Raw genomic sequence first — 18605 nt, forward strand, 5'->3', positions numbered from 1 at the left:
CGCCGCCCGCCCACCTGCCACTCCTCCCCCGCGGCCCTCGGAGGGGAAGGGGGGGACGGCGGAAGAGCCCTCCGCGCGCGCGCGCGCGCAACCCGCTCTCCCCCCCACCCACCAGCACCCCGACTTTAAAAGGGGGTGAAACAGACTCTGGGGCAGGAGGTTGGGGTGGGGGAAAGGAAGGTTAGCAGCATGTTACACTTCTTTCCCGGGGTATGTTTTGTTTTGTTTTGATACCAAATTTCCACAGCTGGTGGTCATTTCTAGCTGACCAGAAATGCTGACCCTTTTTGGAGGAATGCTAAGAAAGGAGTTGAGGCACCGGCTCTTTTTATGCTTTTTCCAGGGTTTGGTACCATACAGCTAGTCCTCCGCTTACGACCGCAACTGAACCCCCCCCCACATTTCCGCTGTTCAGTGAGTTCTGCCCCGTTTTACGACCTTTCTTGCCACCGTTGTTAAGGGAATCGCTGCAGTGGTTAAGTTAGCAACGTGGCTGTTTTAAGTGAATCTGGTTTCGACTTTGCTTGTCAGAAGGTCGCAAAAGGGGGATCATGTGACCCTGAGACACTCCAACCGGCAGAAATATGAGTCGGTTGCTGAGTATCTGAATTTGGATCAGGTGACAGTGGGGATGCTGCAACAGTCGTAAGTGTGAAAAACGGTCATAAGTCACTTTATTCAGTGTTGTTGTAACTTTGAACAGTCACTAAATGAACTGTTGTAAGTCGAGGACTACCTGCAGCAGGGAAGAGACTGAGTGCTAATCTCAACTGCCTTGAACCTTTTTTAGGTAGAAAATCACAGCAGAGCTCAAATAAATGATGATGATAACCAGCAGTGGAGCTTAATGCCATTTAATCAAATCAGGCCAATCTTTATTATGATCATAGACCAGGCATGTCATGCCATTTCAAAATGCCAATAAATATAATTTTTAAAAAGCACTTCCTGCATATGTACAAAAACCTGTTCTGTTTCAAACAGGCACTTTCTGATCTTTAGGGTGGTTTCCAAAAGGTCATAGGTCGATTGGTTTATTGAAGTCATTACAAAAAGAAATCTTCTATATATATAAAAGCGAAATACCACTCACGCATCATCACAAAATCTCCAGAACCGTAAAGCAGGATCCCCAACCTTTTGACGCCGCGCCCGGTTCCGGCGTCAGCTGGGCGCGCGCCCGGTTCGGCGTTGCTGGCGCCGCCATCTTTTTGACGAAAATCACTTCCGGTGACGTCACGGAAGTGATTTTCGCCAAAAAAATGGCGGCGCTAGCGCTCGGTGAGCTTTTTCGGGTAGAAATGGCTTTCTACCGGAAAAGCTCATCGAGCGCGGACGCCACCATCTTTTTGATGAAAAATTGCTTTTTTACCAAAAAGATGGCGGCGCCCAGCAACCAGCGGCCGGTAAGGCTTGTTCAGCCCGGTACCGTCCGCGGACCGGCGGTTGGGGACCCCTGCCGTAAAGTCTACAAACTTGAAATTTGGCACGTATGTTCCTCTTGGCTTCTAGGTGCTCACTAAGAAAGGATTTTTCAAAATGACCATCAGACCATTAGTATTTCGTATATTATTATTAACATGCTCTGATGCTAAAGACTTCTATTTCCCCTCCCCACCTGAAAAGAAATCTGTTCCAAATGCAAAACACAAGCAGAGGAGTTTCAGTTTTAGTTTCATAGCAGCAACCAGCTTTAGTACAGAATAGTTGAGTTAAGCCACACCCACGCTCTTTGCTGTCTCCTTCTTGCTCACACAGCAAATACTGCTTCAGTTTCCAAACAGCCCTCAACTCTTTCACACACTGACAGGATGCTAGCCAGATGAATACCGATGGATGCTGGTAGGCAGAGGCAGAATTCCCCCCCCCCTTATTTTCTTCCCCAAAAACTAAGCCCGACCACATAGTTTTGTAGCGAGGCATGGGTATCGAGCTGGTAAAGAGATATGGACAGAGATACTTCATATGCCATGACTTTTATGGATGCATAGGTTGTTCTCAACTTAACAACCACAATTGGGAGCAGAATTTCTGTTGCTAAGCAAGGCTGTTAAGTGAATTGTACTTAATTTTACAATGTTTTGTGCCAGTGTTAATCAATCACTGCAGTTAAGGGAATTATGCGGTCATTAAATGAATCCAACTTTGTCCATTGACTTTGTTTGCTTGGAACCTGACTGGGAAGATCACAAATGGTGATCACATGACCTCAGGACACTGCAACCATCATAAATTCATGCTGGTTGCCAAGCATTGAAATTTTGATCATGCAACCGCGTGGATGCTGCGACGATTGTAAGTGCAAGGACCAGCCATAAGTCCCTTTTTTCAGTGCCGTTGCACTTTGAACGGTCGTTAAATGGCTGCAAGTCAAGGACTTACCTGTACCTAGAAGCTCAAAACTGATGTTGAAGAAAGCACTCTGTGCCTTGACAGAGGAGCTCTTTCCTGGGATATGCATTATAAAGCAAATTGCCCAGGAAAACATATTCAGTACTTTCCACACCTAAGACTGAGACGTTTGATTGTTCTGTATTTTTTGAGATCATACTGTCATCCACATCTCCCACCCACAGATGTATGTCAAAAGCCAGTTTACAAAGAAAACAGCAGCTCTGCATAATAAAATGGAGAAGGGGAGCCAAGATTGTGATTTAATAAGAATGCAATGCTCAGCACGATTGGCATCCAGTCCAATAACCTTCAGAGTAGGAAATACATTTGAACATCAGATGACAATTCCTCGTACATTATTTACAAAATCCAAAACATTCTAACAAAAGACAAAGGGACAATAGAGTATTCAATGCTCTGGGAAACCAACCCATTGTTGCTGTCATTTTTCTAGGGACGTGACCAATTCCACCACCACCCTTCCCTTGCTTACATTTATAGGAATACTAAAAGTAAATTGGATACCTACAAACACAATTACTCCACAATCAATTAATTAGTAGCCAGAAAATGTGGTGCAAACCAGTCATTAAACAAAAGAACAACTTTCCATTCCGACACTGCTTATCTCCAGTAGCTGCTTAAGGATGTACAGTCCATAACTACAGTGCAGGTGGCTAGATTCTACGCAGAAGCATTGGGATTTGTCAGAAACACATGTGTCTAATCCACCATAGTTATGATATATAACAAATGTGGCAATATTCCTTTCCCTTTTAGTATTAAACTGACAACAGGCCACACAGTTTATGGATTATAATTTTAGTATAGTTAGAATGGAATGGAATGGAATGGAATGGAATAGAATAGAATTCTTTATTGGCCAAGTGTGATTGGACACAGGAGGAATTTGTCTTCAGTGCAAATGCTCTCAGTGTACATAAAAGAAACGATACATTCATCAAGAGTTCAAGAATCATAAGGTACAACACTTAATAATAGTTATAGGGTACGATAAGCAATCAAATCATACTAGGAAGCTGTCAATATAAATCATAAGGATACAAGCGACAAAGTTATAGACATACAGTCACAAGTCGGAGGGGATGGGTGATAAGGAGTGATAAGAAGATTAATAGTAATAGTAATACAGACTTAGTAAATAGTTGGACAGTGCTGAGGGAATTATTTGTTTAGCAGAGTGATGACGTTCTGGGAAAAAACTGTCCTTGTGTCTAGTTGTTCTGGTGTGCAGTGCTCTATGGAATCATTTTGAGGGAAGGAGTTGAAACAGTTTATATCCAGGATGTGAGGGGTCTGTTAATATTTTCACAGACCCCTTTTTGACTCGTGCAGTATACATGTATACAGTAGACCATGTATAATTGACAGACTGGATATTATCATATGTAGATTTTAGTTGTTATTTATTATTTTGTACTAGAATTTTTAATTGTATATTTACCCTGTATTTTTATTCTGGTTTCTGGTCTATGACTGTAATAAACTGAATTGATTGAACTTTTATCAGTGATGAAGACAACACGATAGCAAAATGTTCTTGGACGCCCTCCGTATCTAGCACCAGAGCGTGAGGCTGGTTTCCCTTCTTGGCTTCTTTATGGGCTACCCAAGAGTATTTGACCAGCCAGTGCCAGAAATGGAACACTAATTTTTTGTGGCCCAAGAAAGCAGAACTTCTCTATTCTTATAATGCGTGGGTGAGATGGGCAGCAAACAAATTTAATAATAAATAAATAAAATAATTAAGATGCAGCTGGCAGAAAAAGAAATGCAGGTAGTTTTTGGTTAACTATGGTAACTGGATTCAAATTTTCCATTACTAAAGTGTCATGTGATCATGCTGCTTAGCAATAGCACTTCCAATGCTTCCTGTGGCCGTCAATAAGATAATCCTGCACCATCATTCAACGCAACATCATGAAGTCACACTTGGGGACCTCTTGCAGCTTCTCCATTGATACTCTGCTTGTCAGAAGCCACCAATGAAAGTTGCAAATATTGATCACATGACCCTGGGATGCTGCAATGTCATAATTGTGAGCCAGATAATTGTGATCATGTGACCTTGGTGACGCTGTGATGGCTGGAAATTTGGGAGCTGGTCATAACTATCACTTGTTCAGTGCTGTCATAACTTTTGAGCAATCACTGAATAAGTGGTTTGCCAAGCAAGGACCACTTATAAGTAGCAAAATAATGAGGGGAGGGAGTCAACAAAATTAAGAGGGCAGCCACAGCTTTGCAATCAAACCCCACCTCCTTTTTACATGGTTTTGCTCTTGTGGGTGTCAGCAAAGCTCTCTGGATCTTTGTTGATCCCTCTTCAAACAGGTGACCCCAATGCGGTTTACACAAGAGGCTCAGCTACCAACATGGAAAATGAGTGAAACTCCAAAGGGGAGGATGAAAATGAAGCCTATGAAGAAAAAAAAATGGGCTGGTTGCCCTTTACTTACATCTTCCCTCGGCGTGGCAGGCTCAGCTCCTTCTGGATGAAGAAATAAAAATAAAAGAGTGTCTACATCGCTTCTGTATCATCCGTATCTTGTTTCTTTGTCTTTGCTCAGATTCCCCAAATCTTAGCCTGAAATGGTACAGAGTATATGTATGGTATAGGGCTTCCTACTTGAGCAGGGGTTGGACTAGAAGACCTCCAAGGTCCCCTTTCCAACTCTGTTAGCCTTTGCTCTTTTAGCTTCCTGCTGACTTGAATGGATGAATGGGGAAAGTGGTGTTCTCTTCACTCAACAAATGAGGGTTATTCAAGATGCACCTCCATCTTCCTTTCCTGGGATTCTTGCACCAGATTTTGCAGCAAGGACATGCTCTTTGTACTTGTTAGGAAAGAGAGAGAAAAAAATACTCTCCTAATATTCCAGAGCATTCCCTCTATACCATCTTTATTCAGATCCTCAGCTATCAATATTTACTGGGTGACTGTGAGCCAGTTTCTCTCATTCAACCCTGCTTAATTCTGTATTGTTGGATAAAATGGGAGATGGTTTGTACACTACAATATTCCTGCAGTCGAATATAAATAAATAAGAAAAGGGAAGAACATTTTAGTGTAGATGGAATAAATTTAATACCAAGATGGCTGGTATAGAAAACTTCTGTGAATGGGCTGAGGTATCCAGTAAGACTGAACCTGGCTTAACATGTTTCCCGATTAATGCTAGATAATGTCTAGATTCCCATAGGACATTAAAATCTATAGAATTCCACTTTAGCCTAATATAGCAATTTGTGAAAATTCAGATTTGGCATAGGGAATCTATATTTGTGCATTTTGAGTGGGTGATGGCTAACATCAATTTACCTTTTTCCATGAGAAAAAGATGAGTTAAATGGAGTCTTTCAAAAGTCCTAGATTTTAAGGGCAGGAAGCACTTCCTTTTTGGAGGGGAGATGGGGAGATACCAAGGGTTGCATCAAGCCTAATCTTGCCCATGATGCTCTATGCCAGGGATCCCCAACCTTTTCGACGCCGCCCGGTTCCGACATCAGCTGGGCGCGCGCCCGGCAGCGTCAACTGGGCGCCGCCATCTTTTATGACGAAAAGGCGCTTCCGGTGACGCGTCACCGGGCGCTGTTTGTCATAAAAGATAATGCGGCTAGCGCTTCTGGTGAGCTTTTTCGGGTAGAAATGGCTTTCTACCCGAAAAGCTCACGAGCTGGCGCCGCCATCTTTTATGACGAAACAGCGCTTCGGTGAGCTTTCTACCGAAAAGCTCACCAGAAGCGCTTTTCAAAAAAGATGGCGGCGCCCAGCAACCAGCGGCCCGGTAAGGCTTGTTCCGCGGCCCGGTACCGGTCCGCGGACCGGCGGTTGGGGACCCCTGCTCTATGCTGTATGGCCCAGCATAAAAAAAATGGTCAAGGCAAAGCAAAAGCTAAATTAACTGAATTTAAATATATTTCAGTATTCCTTAACTTCCCTCTTCTTTCACATAAAAATTTCAAACGCAAATTACCCAGGAAGTGACCTTAAAAAAATGAGGGAGGGAGAGGAACAATTGGATGTGGAATCTTATCTCCCCATTAGCAAAGAAAAGTAGAAATTATACAAGTTAAAGAGCTAACCAGCACTTACAATCCTTTCCCCACTTTCTGGCTGTATTCATACAACATGCATCACCTGATTGCTGAATCAGTCCTTTTCTGGGCTCACACAATATCCTGGATGGTCAATTAAGCAATGGGCTGGGGTTTCCACAACTGCTAAGTCATAAAGAATCTCACCAAGACAACTAATCAAGATTAGGAAGCTGTGCAACTTCACCTGAGCTGAGAAAGCATCATTGTGATAGAAGAGCCTTTGAGGCTTTGGATCAGTGATTTTGAGTCCCAAAGATTCTTTTCTGTCTCAAACTCCTCTAGTATATATAAATCCACAATAAATGGCTATCAAGTGGAGAACAGAATTTATCTATTCTCAGTAAGGGTTCTCTTCTCCCAGAATTTGTAACAGAATTCACTGAATCTGGAAACAGGAGTGGGCATTTTCAAAATATGATAGGGCAAAAACAGACATTATTTTCATAATAACACTAATGGATAGGAAACTTCCTCCTTAATTAAGAGACAATTCAAAAGAGCATGGAAGTCATCAGCTCACAGCTAAATGGTGGCTGGAAACCAGATATTGTATGTGTTCCATTGGCTCTTTTTTTTAGAATTAACCTAATTAATGAGACTGAAAATCTACCTTTCTTATTTGGGAGTTGGTGTTTTGACAAGAGATTTCAAAAAGTGCCTCAGAGGTCTTTTTATGGGCCTTTAGGATGAAATGAATGTTTACTTCTAGTTCCTAAACACCCCAAAATAACAGAATTTTAGTAACTCTTTAAAAAGTGGTTTGGAAAAGATCAATTCTTTATCATAAACCAAACTGGGAGTGATTTTATTTAAGGGTGGAATATAAACATTTTGAAACAACAGTATTTGATGACACAAAAAACTTCACCCACAATAAATAAACCAGTCCAAGGACTTGTGCACTGTTTTTGTTAAAATGGAATAACATCACAAACCCTTTGATACACAATTCCTTACTGTGTTTCCTTCTCTTCTTGAATATATTGTCAAAATTTGCTGAAGGGATACTGTAGAGAAAAAGGGAAACTTGCATTTTCCAACAAAATCATGGGATTCTTGTCAAAAACAAGGAAGTTTTGAATGAGAAGAAGAAATATAAAGAAAATGTTGTCTCCTTTCACATACCAAACAATAAGCCAAATGTGGTATGCTTGCTTTTGATTTAAGGTCATTTCCAATCCAAGAGACAGGCTTGATTTTTAGGCTTCATGACAGGAATGTTCTTTCAAAAAGTAATAGGCAAAGCCAGAGGAAAAACAAAATAACATTGACTTGGCTTTGTATTCAATTAAAATAAAGCACAGTTAGAATAGATACCTTCCAGCCATATGTCTAATAATTTTCCCTTCACATTAAAATTTCCACTTTGGTTAAGACTTCTAGAAGTCTCTGTTGACCACAGTGGGCTTAACTGCCTGTGTGTAACTTGAGAGCCCCAGAATGGCTTAACCACCATATGATGTATGAACTTAGCCATTGTTATATTAGTATCCAGCTCGCACATTCATGCACAAAGTGCATTCACTCAGAAAAGTACTCCTAAGCCTATGCAGTATCTCAAGAACACCTTATATATATCCAATGCTTAAAAATACTCATGGAAAAACTCTTAAAGCTGCCTTTTTGCTATTCATTTTTTCCTCCAAGGCATCCCCTTCCAATGCTTTCTTGCTTTTCAACCAAAAAACTGCAGGAAATGTTTGCCATGGCAACCAATGATGTCACACTCCACTTGCCACTAAGCTGTGGAACAGCCTGACTTAAGAAAGAGGTGGGTATAGCCTGAACAATCCTCATCTCAGATTCCATGCATGGCTTGTCTACACCCAGAATGGCCTGAAGTTCCAAACCAAGAAGCAAATGTATTAATTCTGGGAATAACCAACAGTTGTACCTCCATCTTCCTGCATTATCTCGATTCAAGGCTACTAGTTATGACGTCTAAAACGAACCTCTCTATTCAACACCAGTTGACTTTAGAGTCAAATGGTGACAGCAGTTCCTTTCTGTGGTCTGGGGACTTCAGAATAGCAGCAAGTTGGCCATTGTGGACTTGGATTGGAAAATTGTGAAAGAGGGGGAGGAGAAGGAAGAAGAAGTAAGAAGGAGGAGGAGGAGGAGGAGGAGGAGAGGAGGAGGAGGAGGGAGGAGGAAGGGAGGAGGAGGAGGAGGAGGAGGAGGAGGAGGAGGAGGAGGAGGAGGAGGAGGAGGAGGAGGAGGAGGAGGAGGAGGAGAGGAGAAGAAGAAGAAGAAGAAGAAGAAGAAGAAGAAGAAGAAGAAGAAGAAGAAGAAGAAGAAGAAGAAGAAGAAGAAGAAGAAGAAGAAGAAGAAGAAGAAGAAGAATCTGATAACAGATTTGAAGGAGTCCATCAACAAAGCTAATGTCTGAACATCACTTCCTCTCTGAGAAACAGTAGAATATTTCCCTCCTTGGTCTGTGAGCTTCCCAGAAGTGTCTGTTCAACCAAGGTAGAAAGCAAGCAAGATGCTCAACTAGAGGGAGATTTCGGGAAGGCAGAGAGGAAGAAAAGAGACAAGAGTATAATTTGGGCAAAATCTTTCCTACTTTCACCAACTCTTACATGATTGTGGACATCTTCGCTTGCAACCTCCACCCAGATTTGAAAACACAAAAGAGGACAAAGGACCCTGGTTTTCTTCGTTGCTCACCGCTCTCGGGCTCGTGTTTCTGTCTTGTGGCTGAGATGGGTCTACCCATGACAGGCAAAATGTCACTGAAGCCCTTGAAGCTTTGATCTCTGAGGTCCCCCCCAGGACTCTCAGCCAAGCAGTGAGGCACGTGAAATGCCAAGAGAAATTTCTGTCGCTCTCCCACGAGTTAAATCAGGCAGGAGAGGGTGCAGAGGGGAACCGTCTGCCTTGTGCTCCTAGGAGCTGCCAAGACCAATAACAGCAGGACTCTGCCCTTAAGGTAACTCAGTGGAAACAGCTTGCTTAACCCTTGCAGAGCACTTTCTCGGCGTCCCAAACTGCCTTGGTGGGTGATGAGAGCAAAAATCCCTGCCTTCTCCAGAGCAAGCAAGGAAGGGGGTGGTTTTTGCCCCCAATTTATTTGGGGAGAAGATACAAAGGGGTTTATTATTGCCTTTACTCTGAGGGCTTATCCACCATGACCTAGATCAGGGGTGTCAAACTCACGGCCTGCGGGCCAGATGCATCACGTGCTGGCCCTGCCCCCCACCCAGTTTAGCAAAGGGAGAAAAAGGTCCCTATATGTCACGTGATGCCGCCATGACTACATGAGTTTGACACTCCTTATCGAGGTCACGGTTGTTCCAAAAGCGCTTTTTCAAAAGGCATCTGGACTTTCTTCGTTTCTTTTTTCCCCTGAAAATGTTTCACTTCTCATCCAAGAAGCTTCTTGGATGAGAAGCAAAACATTTTCAAGGGAAAAACCAAGAAAGTCCAGTTGCCTTTTGGAAAAGCACTGTTGGGACTTCACCCTGAGTAAGAACAACGCATCTAACAAGGATAGTTGGCTTAAATTCAGAAACAGTCGGCCTGTGATCAGGTATTTCTTTAGCTGCCTGGTGGAGAGAAAAAGGGAGGCAAGCAGTGGTGGGATTCAATTTTTTTTTACTACCAGTTCTGTGGGCGTGGCTTGGTGGACATGGCAGGGGAAGGATACTGTAAAATCTCAATTCCCTCCCCACCCCACTAACCTGCTTTCCAGTTCCGTTCTCCTGTGCAGGGCAACCAAAGAAGAATAGATGGGGGCGGGGCCAGTCTGAGGTGGTATTTGCTGGTTCTTCGAATTACTGAAAATGACCACTACCGGTTCTCCAGACCTGGTCAGAACCGGCTGAATACCACCTCTGGAGCCAAGTGGCAGAAAGAAGAGAAAGGGAAGAAAGAGAATGTGATAATCCCAATCATATTCATCATCAACTTCACCCCACAGTATGGAGTTTTTGACAGATAAATCATGAACTTTATCATGAACTAAATCATGCTTTAGGGCAGCGGTCCTGAACCTTTTTGGCACCAGGGATGGGTTTCGTGGAAGACAATTTTTCCATGGGCCAGGGGAAGGGTATGGATGAGGAGGAATGTGCAACCTAGATCCCACACAGTTTTGCCCACCTGCTGCTCACTTCCAGCTGCGTGACCCAGTTCCTAGCAGGCCACAGATGCGGCCTGGGGGTTGAGGATCTCTGCTATATGGTATCTGGCCTGAACAAATCTATATGGGCACTAGATGGCAGCAAAGAGGTGTAATTATCTGTATTTCTCCTCTGGATCTCTTAATCTAGTTATGGTAAATAAACACCGCTTTTCAATTAATGTAGCCTTTGAGGGGGGGGGGGAATAAGTTCCCATGTTGATATACTCTGACTATGGAAGCTTAGTTGTTTGTTTACAGATGTTTTATCACCCAACTAGGCAACATCATCAGTGCGCTGACTGACTAGAAGAAGCAGATTCCCATCACTTCAGGGGAAAGAAGCTTTCAAATGTAGGCTATCATGTCTCACATTTTTGTCACAAATATGCAGAGTAGATTAGCTAAACTTTCCCAAACTGGGGCTTTTCTGATACATTTGGACTATAGATTCCAAAAATCCCAACCAGAGAGGTGCCCAGCATGTATATAAAGCACAAATCTGGGATCTAAACCTGAGACCCTTCAGCCATTGTTACTGTCAAACATTTTAGCCATGCTTGCTATTCCATCCCACTGGCCCCGTGGATCTTCCGGTTTTCTATTCCAGGAGTCTCCAAACTTGGCAACTTTTAAGACTTGTGGACTTCAACTCCCAGAATTCCCCAGCCAGCATGCAACCATTAACACTGATGATGTTACCTAATTTGGGTAATGAAATGCCTGCAAGACAGCACCAAGGAATCAATCTTTTCAATCCTGAGCTACAAATATTCTCCTTTGTGATGATACTCAACTTTATATCTCCCTCCTGGGTGACGGCAGAGTTGCTATCACTGTCCTCGGAGGCTTGGGAGTCTGGATGGGGGACAATAGGTTTTGAACCCTGGTCAGACTTGAGTGGCTATAGAAGTGTGGAGCTTCGGGATCTGGGAGTTCTGGATGAGATTGCATTGCCTCAAGCACAATCTGTCAGTTCTAAACTCAAAGAGCAAGTGGCAGTCGTGGCTTGGAGAGTTTTTGCAGAACTTCATATTGTGCACCCAGTTGCATCCTCTCCAGAATCATGAGGCCCTGAACTTGTCTCTCATGCCCTGGTCATCTCCTGTTTGGACTACTACATGGGGCTATCCTTGAAGATATTTGGATGCTACAGCTGGCATAGAATGCAGCAGTGTGCTGAGTGTTCTTGGAGCTCCTAGAATAGTGGTGGGATTCATTTTTTTTTTACTACTGGTTCTGTGGGCGTGGCTTGGCTTGGTGGGTGTGGCTTGGCGGGCATGGCCGGGGAAAGTTATTGCAAAATTCCCATTCCCTCCCTACTCCTGGGAGAAAGTTACTACAAAATGCCATCTGTTAATCTGTTAAAATCCCATTCCCACCCCATTTATGTATTTGTTCCTTTCTTATCTACTTTTTGTTAACTTTTAACCTTTTTCATTTTTAATGTCTTCAACACGCTCAGGGTTTTTTACATGGTTGTTTTATGACATGGTGAGCCACCCAAAGTCATTTGACAGTGGGATGGGCGGCATAATAATGTAATAAATAAGGAAACATGCATTTCTGGAGCTACATCATTTAGCCTGATTTTAGCTTTTTCACAGCAGTTCTGATTACCCAGTTTCAGTTATTGAAAGTTATTGGCATTTAAAAATATTGCTTGAATATGCAGTTTCAGGCCCCTGCCTGCATTTTTTTTTGAGGGGGAGATTTTTAAATGAACAAAGAGTAAATGATCGAAAAAGATCTATTCCTGGTGAATATTTACAGAGCAAATACTTCGATGACTTAGGGGTCTCCAACCTTGGCAACTTTAAGACTTGTGGACTTCAACTCCCCTGGGAGTTGAAGTCCACAAGTCTTAGTTGCCAAGGTTGGAGACCCCTGACTTAGGACATTAAACAAAGGGACCTTGTAGGTCATCTAGTCCAACCCCCCAAATTAAGAAGAAGGGATTCTTCTTAATGTAGTAGCCACTTCCTCCTGAGTGAGATGCCTCCTGGGGCACCAGGCCAATTAGCAGAGTCAGGTTTCCAGGCCCTTTTGGAAGGCCAAGAAAGTGAGGAGGAGGCAGGTCTCACCCAAAGGGTCATTATATTCACGTCAAAAAAGACTCTTCTCAAATAGTGGATATCAGAGTAGATGGCTCAGTCTCTGAAGCGGCCAAATCTTCTCTATTTCGCTGCTGCCCCAGAAACACCAGAATTTGAGCCAAATTCCCAAAGCCACTAAGAAACCAGGAATTTCCTTCCCGTTCCTCCAGAATTCCAGCATGTTTCTCGTCTTAAGGGTGGATCGCCACAACATTCCCTGCGCTTCTGTGGATTTTTTTTTTCCTTCTATCCACTTCGAGGCGTGTTCTTCATTACGGCGCAGCCCCGATGGGGAGCCCCATAAAAAGCAGGACGCGGCAGAAAGCCACCGAGGGTTTCGAGGCAGCCGGAGGCACCCCGATCCCGCTTGCCCAACGCAGGAGCGGATGGGGGGGATGAAGCGGAAAGAAAGAGGACCGAGTTGCTTTTTTTGTTGCTTTTTTTTTCCCGCTGCAGCTCACCAGCGCCCCTTACCGTCAGTCGTTGGGAAGGTCCAGCCGGCACGAAACACGCCCCGCTTTTTTTTGCTTTTTGCTTTTTGCAACCTTGCTCCGCCGAGCTCTTCCCGGCGAAAAGATGCCCACGCTGGTGTGGACGCACTCGCCCACCCAGTCACCTTCTCAGTGCCTTCCTTGCACACTCACCTTCTGCTACCTCCCCCCCAAACAATCAATTGGGCTGCCTCCCTGAAGCATACCCTGCAAAGCGCAGCAGATCGGTGTGTGCAAGAGAAAAGAGACAAGGAGATCTGCTGGCGCGCCTCGTGGTCTTTCCGCTAGGAATCGAGGGAGATCCTTCCCTCCCCGGCGTATCTGCAAACAGGGTTCCGGTTTTCTTAGCTTCTGCCCCATCCGTACCTGCCCGCGATGGATCTCCACTCCCCACCCTCCTCACCTGCAGCCCTCGGCGCCTCAAGATGCTGGATTCGTCCATGCTGCCTCCTCTTCCTGCTCCTCCTCCTCCTCCATGCCTCTTCGAGCTCGTCCGCAGGGTGGAAAGGGGTCCCGACGCTTGGAGGAGAGGCTGGACCGTGCGGGAGGCGGAAATCCCCCGGCCTGCATTGGCTGGTGGGGAATCAGCTGATCTGATCTTTCCCTTGTGGAGAAAGCGAGACTTGGAGCTGCCGGCGAGTGGGGGGGGGGACAGAGGCAGAGACAGGCTCGAGGCGGCCGTAGGGATTGAGAACTGAGATTGCCAAGGATCCCTGCAATCAGAATAGAGATGGAAGGGACCTTGGAGGTCTTCTAGTCCAACCCCCTGCTCAAGCGGGAGACCCCATTCCATTTCAGACATGTGGCTGTCCAGTCTCTTCTTAAAAGCCTCCGGTGATGAAGCACCCACAACTTCCGAAGGCAAGCTGTTCCACTGGTGAATTGTTCTCACCGTGAGGAAATTTCTCCTTAATTCCAGGTTGCTCTCTCCTGGATTAGTCTCCATCCATTGTCTCTTGCCCTGCCCTGCCCCAATAAGTTGACCCCTTCTTCTTTGTGATGGCCCCTCAAATACTGGAAGACTGCTATCACGGTCATCCCTAGTCCTTCTTTTCTCTAGACTGGCCATACCCAATTCCTGCAACCGTTCTTCATCTGTTTCAGCCTCCAGGCCTTTAATCATCCTTATTGCTCTTCTCTGCACTTTTTCCAAAGTCTCAACATCTTTTTTGTAATGCGGTGACCAAATCTGGATGCAGTTTTCCAGGCATGGCCTGACTAAGACTTTGTAAAACGGTGCTGATACTTCATGTGATTTTGATTCTGTGCCTCTGTTTATGCAACCAAGGATCACATTTGCTTTTTCAGCTGCTGCCGCACACTGCTGGCTCATATTGAAGTGATCGTTCACCCGAATGTGTAAGATCTCTCTCACAGTTACTGTTTTCGAAAGAGGCAGAATCAGACCAGGGTGATTCTTTTATACCTCATGCTTTTGCGTCTATATTCTTCTGCTGGGGCGGGGAGTAGGGCTTTCTCCAAATAAGAGCTGACTTTGCAATCTCAGGAACCCCTCAGTTGACCAGAACTCCTTCCTGCCTCTCTTGCAACAGGAGCATGAGAACAACCCAATTCATTGTGCACAATACAGGTAGGCCTCAACTTTTGACCCCAATGGAGCGCAAAATTTTCTATTCCTAAGCAAGACAGTTGTGCCCCATTTGATGACCTTTCTTGCCAGAGTTGTTAAGTGAATCACTGCCGTTGTTAAATTAGTACCACTCGGTTGTTAAGTGAATCTGGTTTCCCCATTGACTTTGCTTGTCAGAAAGTCGCAAAAGGTGATCACATGACTCTGGGACACTACCACTGTCACAAATATAAGCCAATGGCCAAGCATCTGAATTTTGATCACGTGACCCTGGGGATGCTGCAACAACTGTCGTAAGTGTGAAACATGGTCAGACGTCACTTTTTTCAGTGCCTCTGCACCTTTGAATGTTCACTGAACAAATGCAATCCAGGGCTACCTCATTGTGTCACTAGCCAATATATCAGAATCTGAATCTGATGGTTTGAGGTTACAGTTTCTAATATTTTAAGACAGCATAGCCAATGAGAATTGCAGCCTGAATACAGATGAAGGGCAGTAAAAGGGGGGAAGCTGGTTAGACTCTTGGTGAGCTGACTTAGCAAAAAGCAGTTTCAGTTTCCATCTCAAAAGCCATCATTTTGAGGAAACCTCTGCCTTCTGAGATCTATCCGATTAAACTTGAGCTACACATTGGTCTTTCAAGTAGCCTGCTGGAAAAGGCAGTTCCTCCCCAAATTGTCAGCTCAGGCCAAAACCCAAGTTTGTTTAAGTTGTTGCTCATTCATTCAGCTGTTTCTCATTTTTGTGACATCGTTTCCCCAAGTCAGTAACTATTTTACTAAGTTCTCATAAGCGCCTCCTCGAGTCACCAGCCATAGTTCTTTCCCCACCTTTCTGTTGGATTCTTTTTCAGTGGCCTTACATTTTTCCAAGAAAAAGGATCTTCTCCAGTGACTTTTGCCTTTGTTTTCTGTGTCCAAAGTATCGAAGCTTTAGCTTCGCTCTTAGTGCTTCCAGTAAAAGCAGTCTAGTTTTGCTTAATTCAGTATTTATCCAGGGGTGGGCTTCAAATAATTTAACAACTGGTTCTCTGCCTGTTGCTGGCTGGGTGTGGCCATGGGGGTCATGGCCTAGTCGGCCTCCTGCACCACTCTGGGAGCAAAAACGGGCCGGAGGGGGGCCGTTTTCACCCTCCCTGGGCTCCGGAGGCTCTCTTCTGGGAGGCCCACTTTTCACCCTCCCGGAACCTCCACACAGGCCCTGCACTTACCTGCAATCCAAAACGGACCACATGGGGACTCCAGGGAGGGGCAGGGTGGGCAGGGCACCCTCCATACTGTATTTTCTAGGCCCAATTTAACCTCACTTTCCAGGATGTTCATCTCTAATTCCAGGCAGAGGTGGTATTCAGCAGGTTCTGACCAGTTCTGGAGAACTGGTAGCGGAAATTTTGGGTAGTTCGGAGAACCGGCAAATACCACCTCTGACTGGCCCCGCCCCCATCTATTCTCTGCCTCACGAGTCCCAGCTGACCGGCTGGGTCTTCTTTGGTTGCCTTGTACAGGAGAACAGAGCTGGAAAGCAGGTTAGTGGGGTGGGGAGGGAATGGGGATTTTGCAGTATCCTTCCCCTGCCACACCCACCAAGCCACACCCACCAAGCCACACCCACAGAACCAGCAGTAAAAAAAATTGAATTCCCCCCACTGATTCAAGGGGTGCCCACAGGGTATGGTTTTAAAAAGTCAAGATTTGTGATGGATATAAACAACAGATAGAACTTCATTTGCACCATTGTAGCTGACACCTTTGCCTTTTTTTAAACCATACCCTGTGGATATCAATATTGGAGAGCAATTGTCTGGTTTGGGAGCAGGGCTCAAAGGGAGAATTAGTCTGAACCCGTTACATAAACACAAGAGGGCAAGGTCTGACCACCTACTTTCACAATTGTCTTTGAGTCTTATCTAATCTTTCCCAGGGGAAAGCTGCCAGTCTGAGGAGATTCCTGTAAAATAGCATGCAACAATAAAGTAGCTGGTTTGAACTCCATGTATGGATCTGGTGTTCATTCTTGATATTCAGTGATCAAACCTTCATATCTATTATCAACTCAGACATTTTGCCCAGTTTCATTTATTACAATCCATTTTTTGTATCTTCAATAGCTGTTTTAAGCTTCTTTGATTTTTATGATGCTCATCTTTGCATAAAGTTTATTTTCTTTATTTATCAATCTATATGGCCATCCATCTCACTTGGATAGCATAAAGTTTCAAAAAAAGTAGTTCCAAGCTCATTTATGTTCCTCTCCGTGGAAATCTTTAGTAAAAGATGAACATTTTATATGATTCGAAGAGAAACCAGAGTACATATAATGTTTCCCTAGATTATTCTACTTGGTCTTTCTCATTCAACTGCTGACCTCAGTTTCTTTGCATTGCTTCTGTAAATGTACAGTAATTCCGTGTCTCTTCTTATTCTCTGGAACTCGGTGTTTGAGTAAATAATCGTCTGTCTCAGTTGCTTTTTCTTTCTGTCACTTTTTTTAAAATACTTTCAACAAGTTAACAGCTATTTTGCCTTCTTTTGTTTTTGTTTGTTTGTTTCAGGATGTCTCCTACATTTTGATGATGTTTTGAATTTCATTCCAGGTTTCTTCAAGCATTTTATTTATCAATTCCAGTCCATTAAATCTATTTTTAATCTTCAGCATGTACTTGTTTTCTTTAGTTTCACTTCCCATCCCCCCCTCCCCAAAATAGTACATGATCTAAACTGGAATTAGCAGGTTTTTTTTTTTTTGTTTTTTTTTGCTGACAAAATAGAATTTTTCCATCTCTGCTCACAGAGTATATAGGCAGTTTGGTTTTGGTCTTGTCCAACTGATGATGTCTGTGTAGAGATGCGTCTTTTAGATTGTTGGGAGGAAAAGTATTTGCCTTCAAAACTTTGAATTTCCCCAATCTCTTAGCCTTTAGAAAATATCTGAAACCTGGCTATGCCATCTTGCTTGGAACTCACAGCAGAGCACACCGTCGTAGAACTGGTTAGTGACCTGAAAGCCATTCCCCTGCCTTTTAATTAATTTTGATATCACCATTTTAAACTATTCTTGCCCCATTTTAAATTTTTACATTCATTTTTTATATGTTATATGCTTTTAACAGAATTGTACACTATCCAGGGTCCCTCTGTGTGGGAAATGGTCAGTTTCTAAATGTCATTAATAGAGATAGATGGATGGATAAACAGAAAGACAATGATAGATAGATAGATAGATAGATAGATAGATAGATAGATAGATAGATAGATAGATAGATAGATATGGCTGGATGACTTTGGGCAGTGACTCTCAATCTCACAAGATTGTTGTTGTTGTGGGGAAAATAAGAGGAGGAGGAAGAAGGGTTAGGTATGTTCACTGCCTTATTTATAAAAATAATAAAGGTGGGGAATAGATGATAGATAGATAGATAGATAGATAGATAGATAGATAGATAGATAGATAGATAGATAGATAGATAGATAGATAGATAGATAGATGATAGATAGACAGGCCGGGATAGATAGATAGATAGATAGATAGATAGATAGATAGATAGATAGATAGATAGATAGATAGATAGATAGATAGATATAGATAGATAGACAGACAGAGATAGATAGATAGATAGATAGATAGATAGATAGATAGATAGATAGATAGATAGATAGATAGATAGATGATAGATAGATAGATGGATGGATGGATAGATAGATAGATAGATAGATAGATATAGATGATAGATGATAGATAGATAGATAGATAGATAGATAGATAGATATAGATAGATAGATAGATAG

The 18605-nt window shown here is 43.5% G+C and overlaps 1 protein-coding gene and 1 non-coding gene across 2 annotated transcripts in view; both read right to left on the reverse strand.

The window, feature by feature from the left end:
* The window catches only part of MAST3 (microtubule associated serine/threonine kinase 3), an 80266-nt gene extending 66496 nt beyond the window's left edge, over positions 1–13770 (reverse strand). The window contains exons 1-2 of the mRNA XM_087952532.1: positions 13630–13770; positions 4875–4906 (exon numbers count right to left, since the gene is read on the reverse strand). Coding sequence (XP_087808658.1) covers positions 4875–4906; positions 13630–13668 — 71 coding nt within the window. The 5' untranslated portion in view covers positions 13669–13770. The remainder of the gene's footprint in view (positions 1–4874; positions 4907–13629) is intronic.
* Positions 13771–17013: 3243 nt separating this feature from the next.
* Positions 17014–17131, reverse strand: LOC113430998 (U5 spliceosomal RNA). The gene has a single exon (XR_003373255.1). It is a non-coding gene; the product is annotated as a U5 spliceosomal RNA (small nuclear RNA).
* Between the last annotated feature and the right edge of the window lie 1474 nt (positions 17132–18605).

This window comes from Notechis scutatus, chromosome 1, assembly GCF_049901735.1.
Source record: "Notechis scutatus isolate UNSWTSFEM ecotype Mainland chromosome 1, rNotScu1.2, whole genome shotgun sequence".
Taxonomy (NCBI): Eukaryota; Metazoa; Chordata; class Lepidosauria; order Squamata; family Elapidae; genus Notechis; species Notechis scutatus.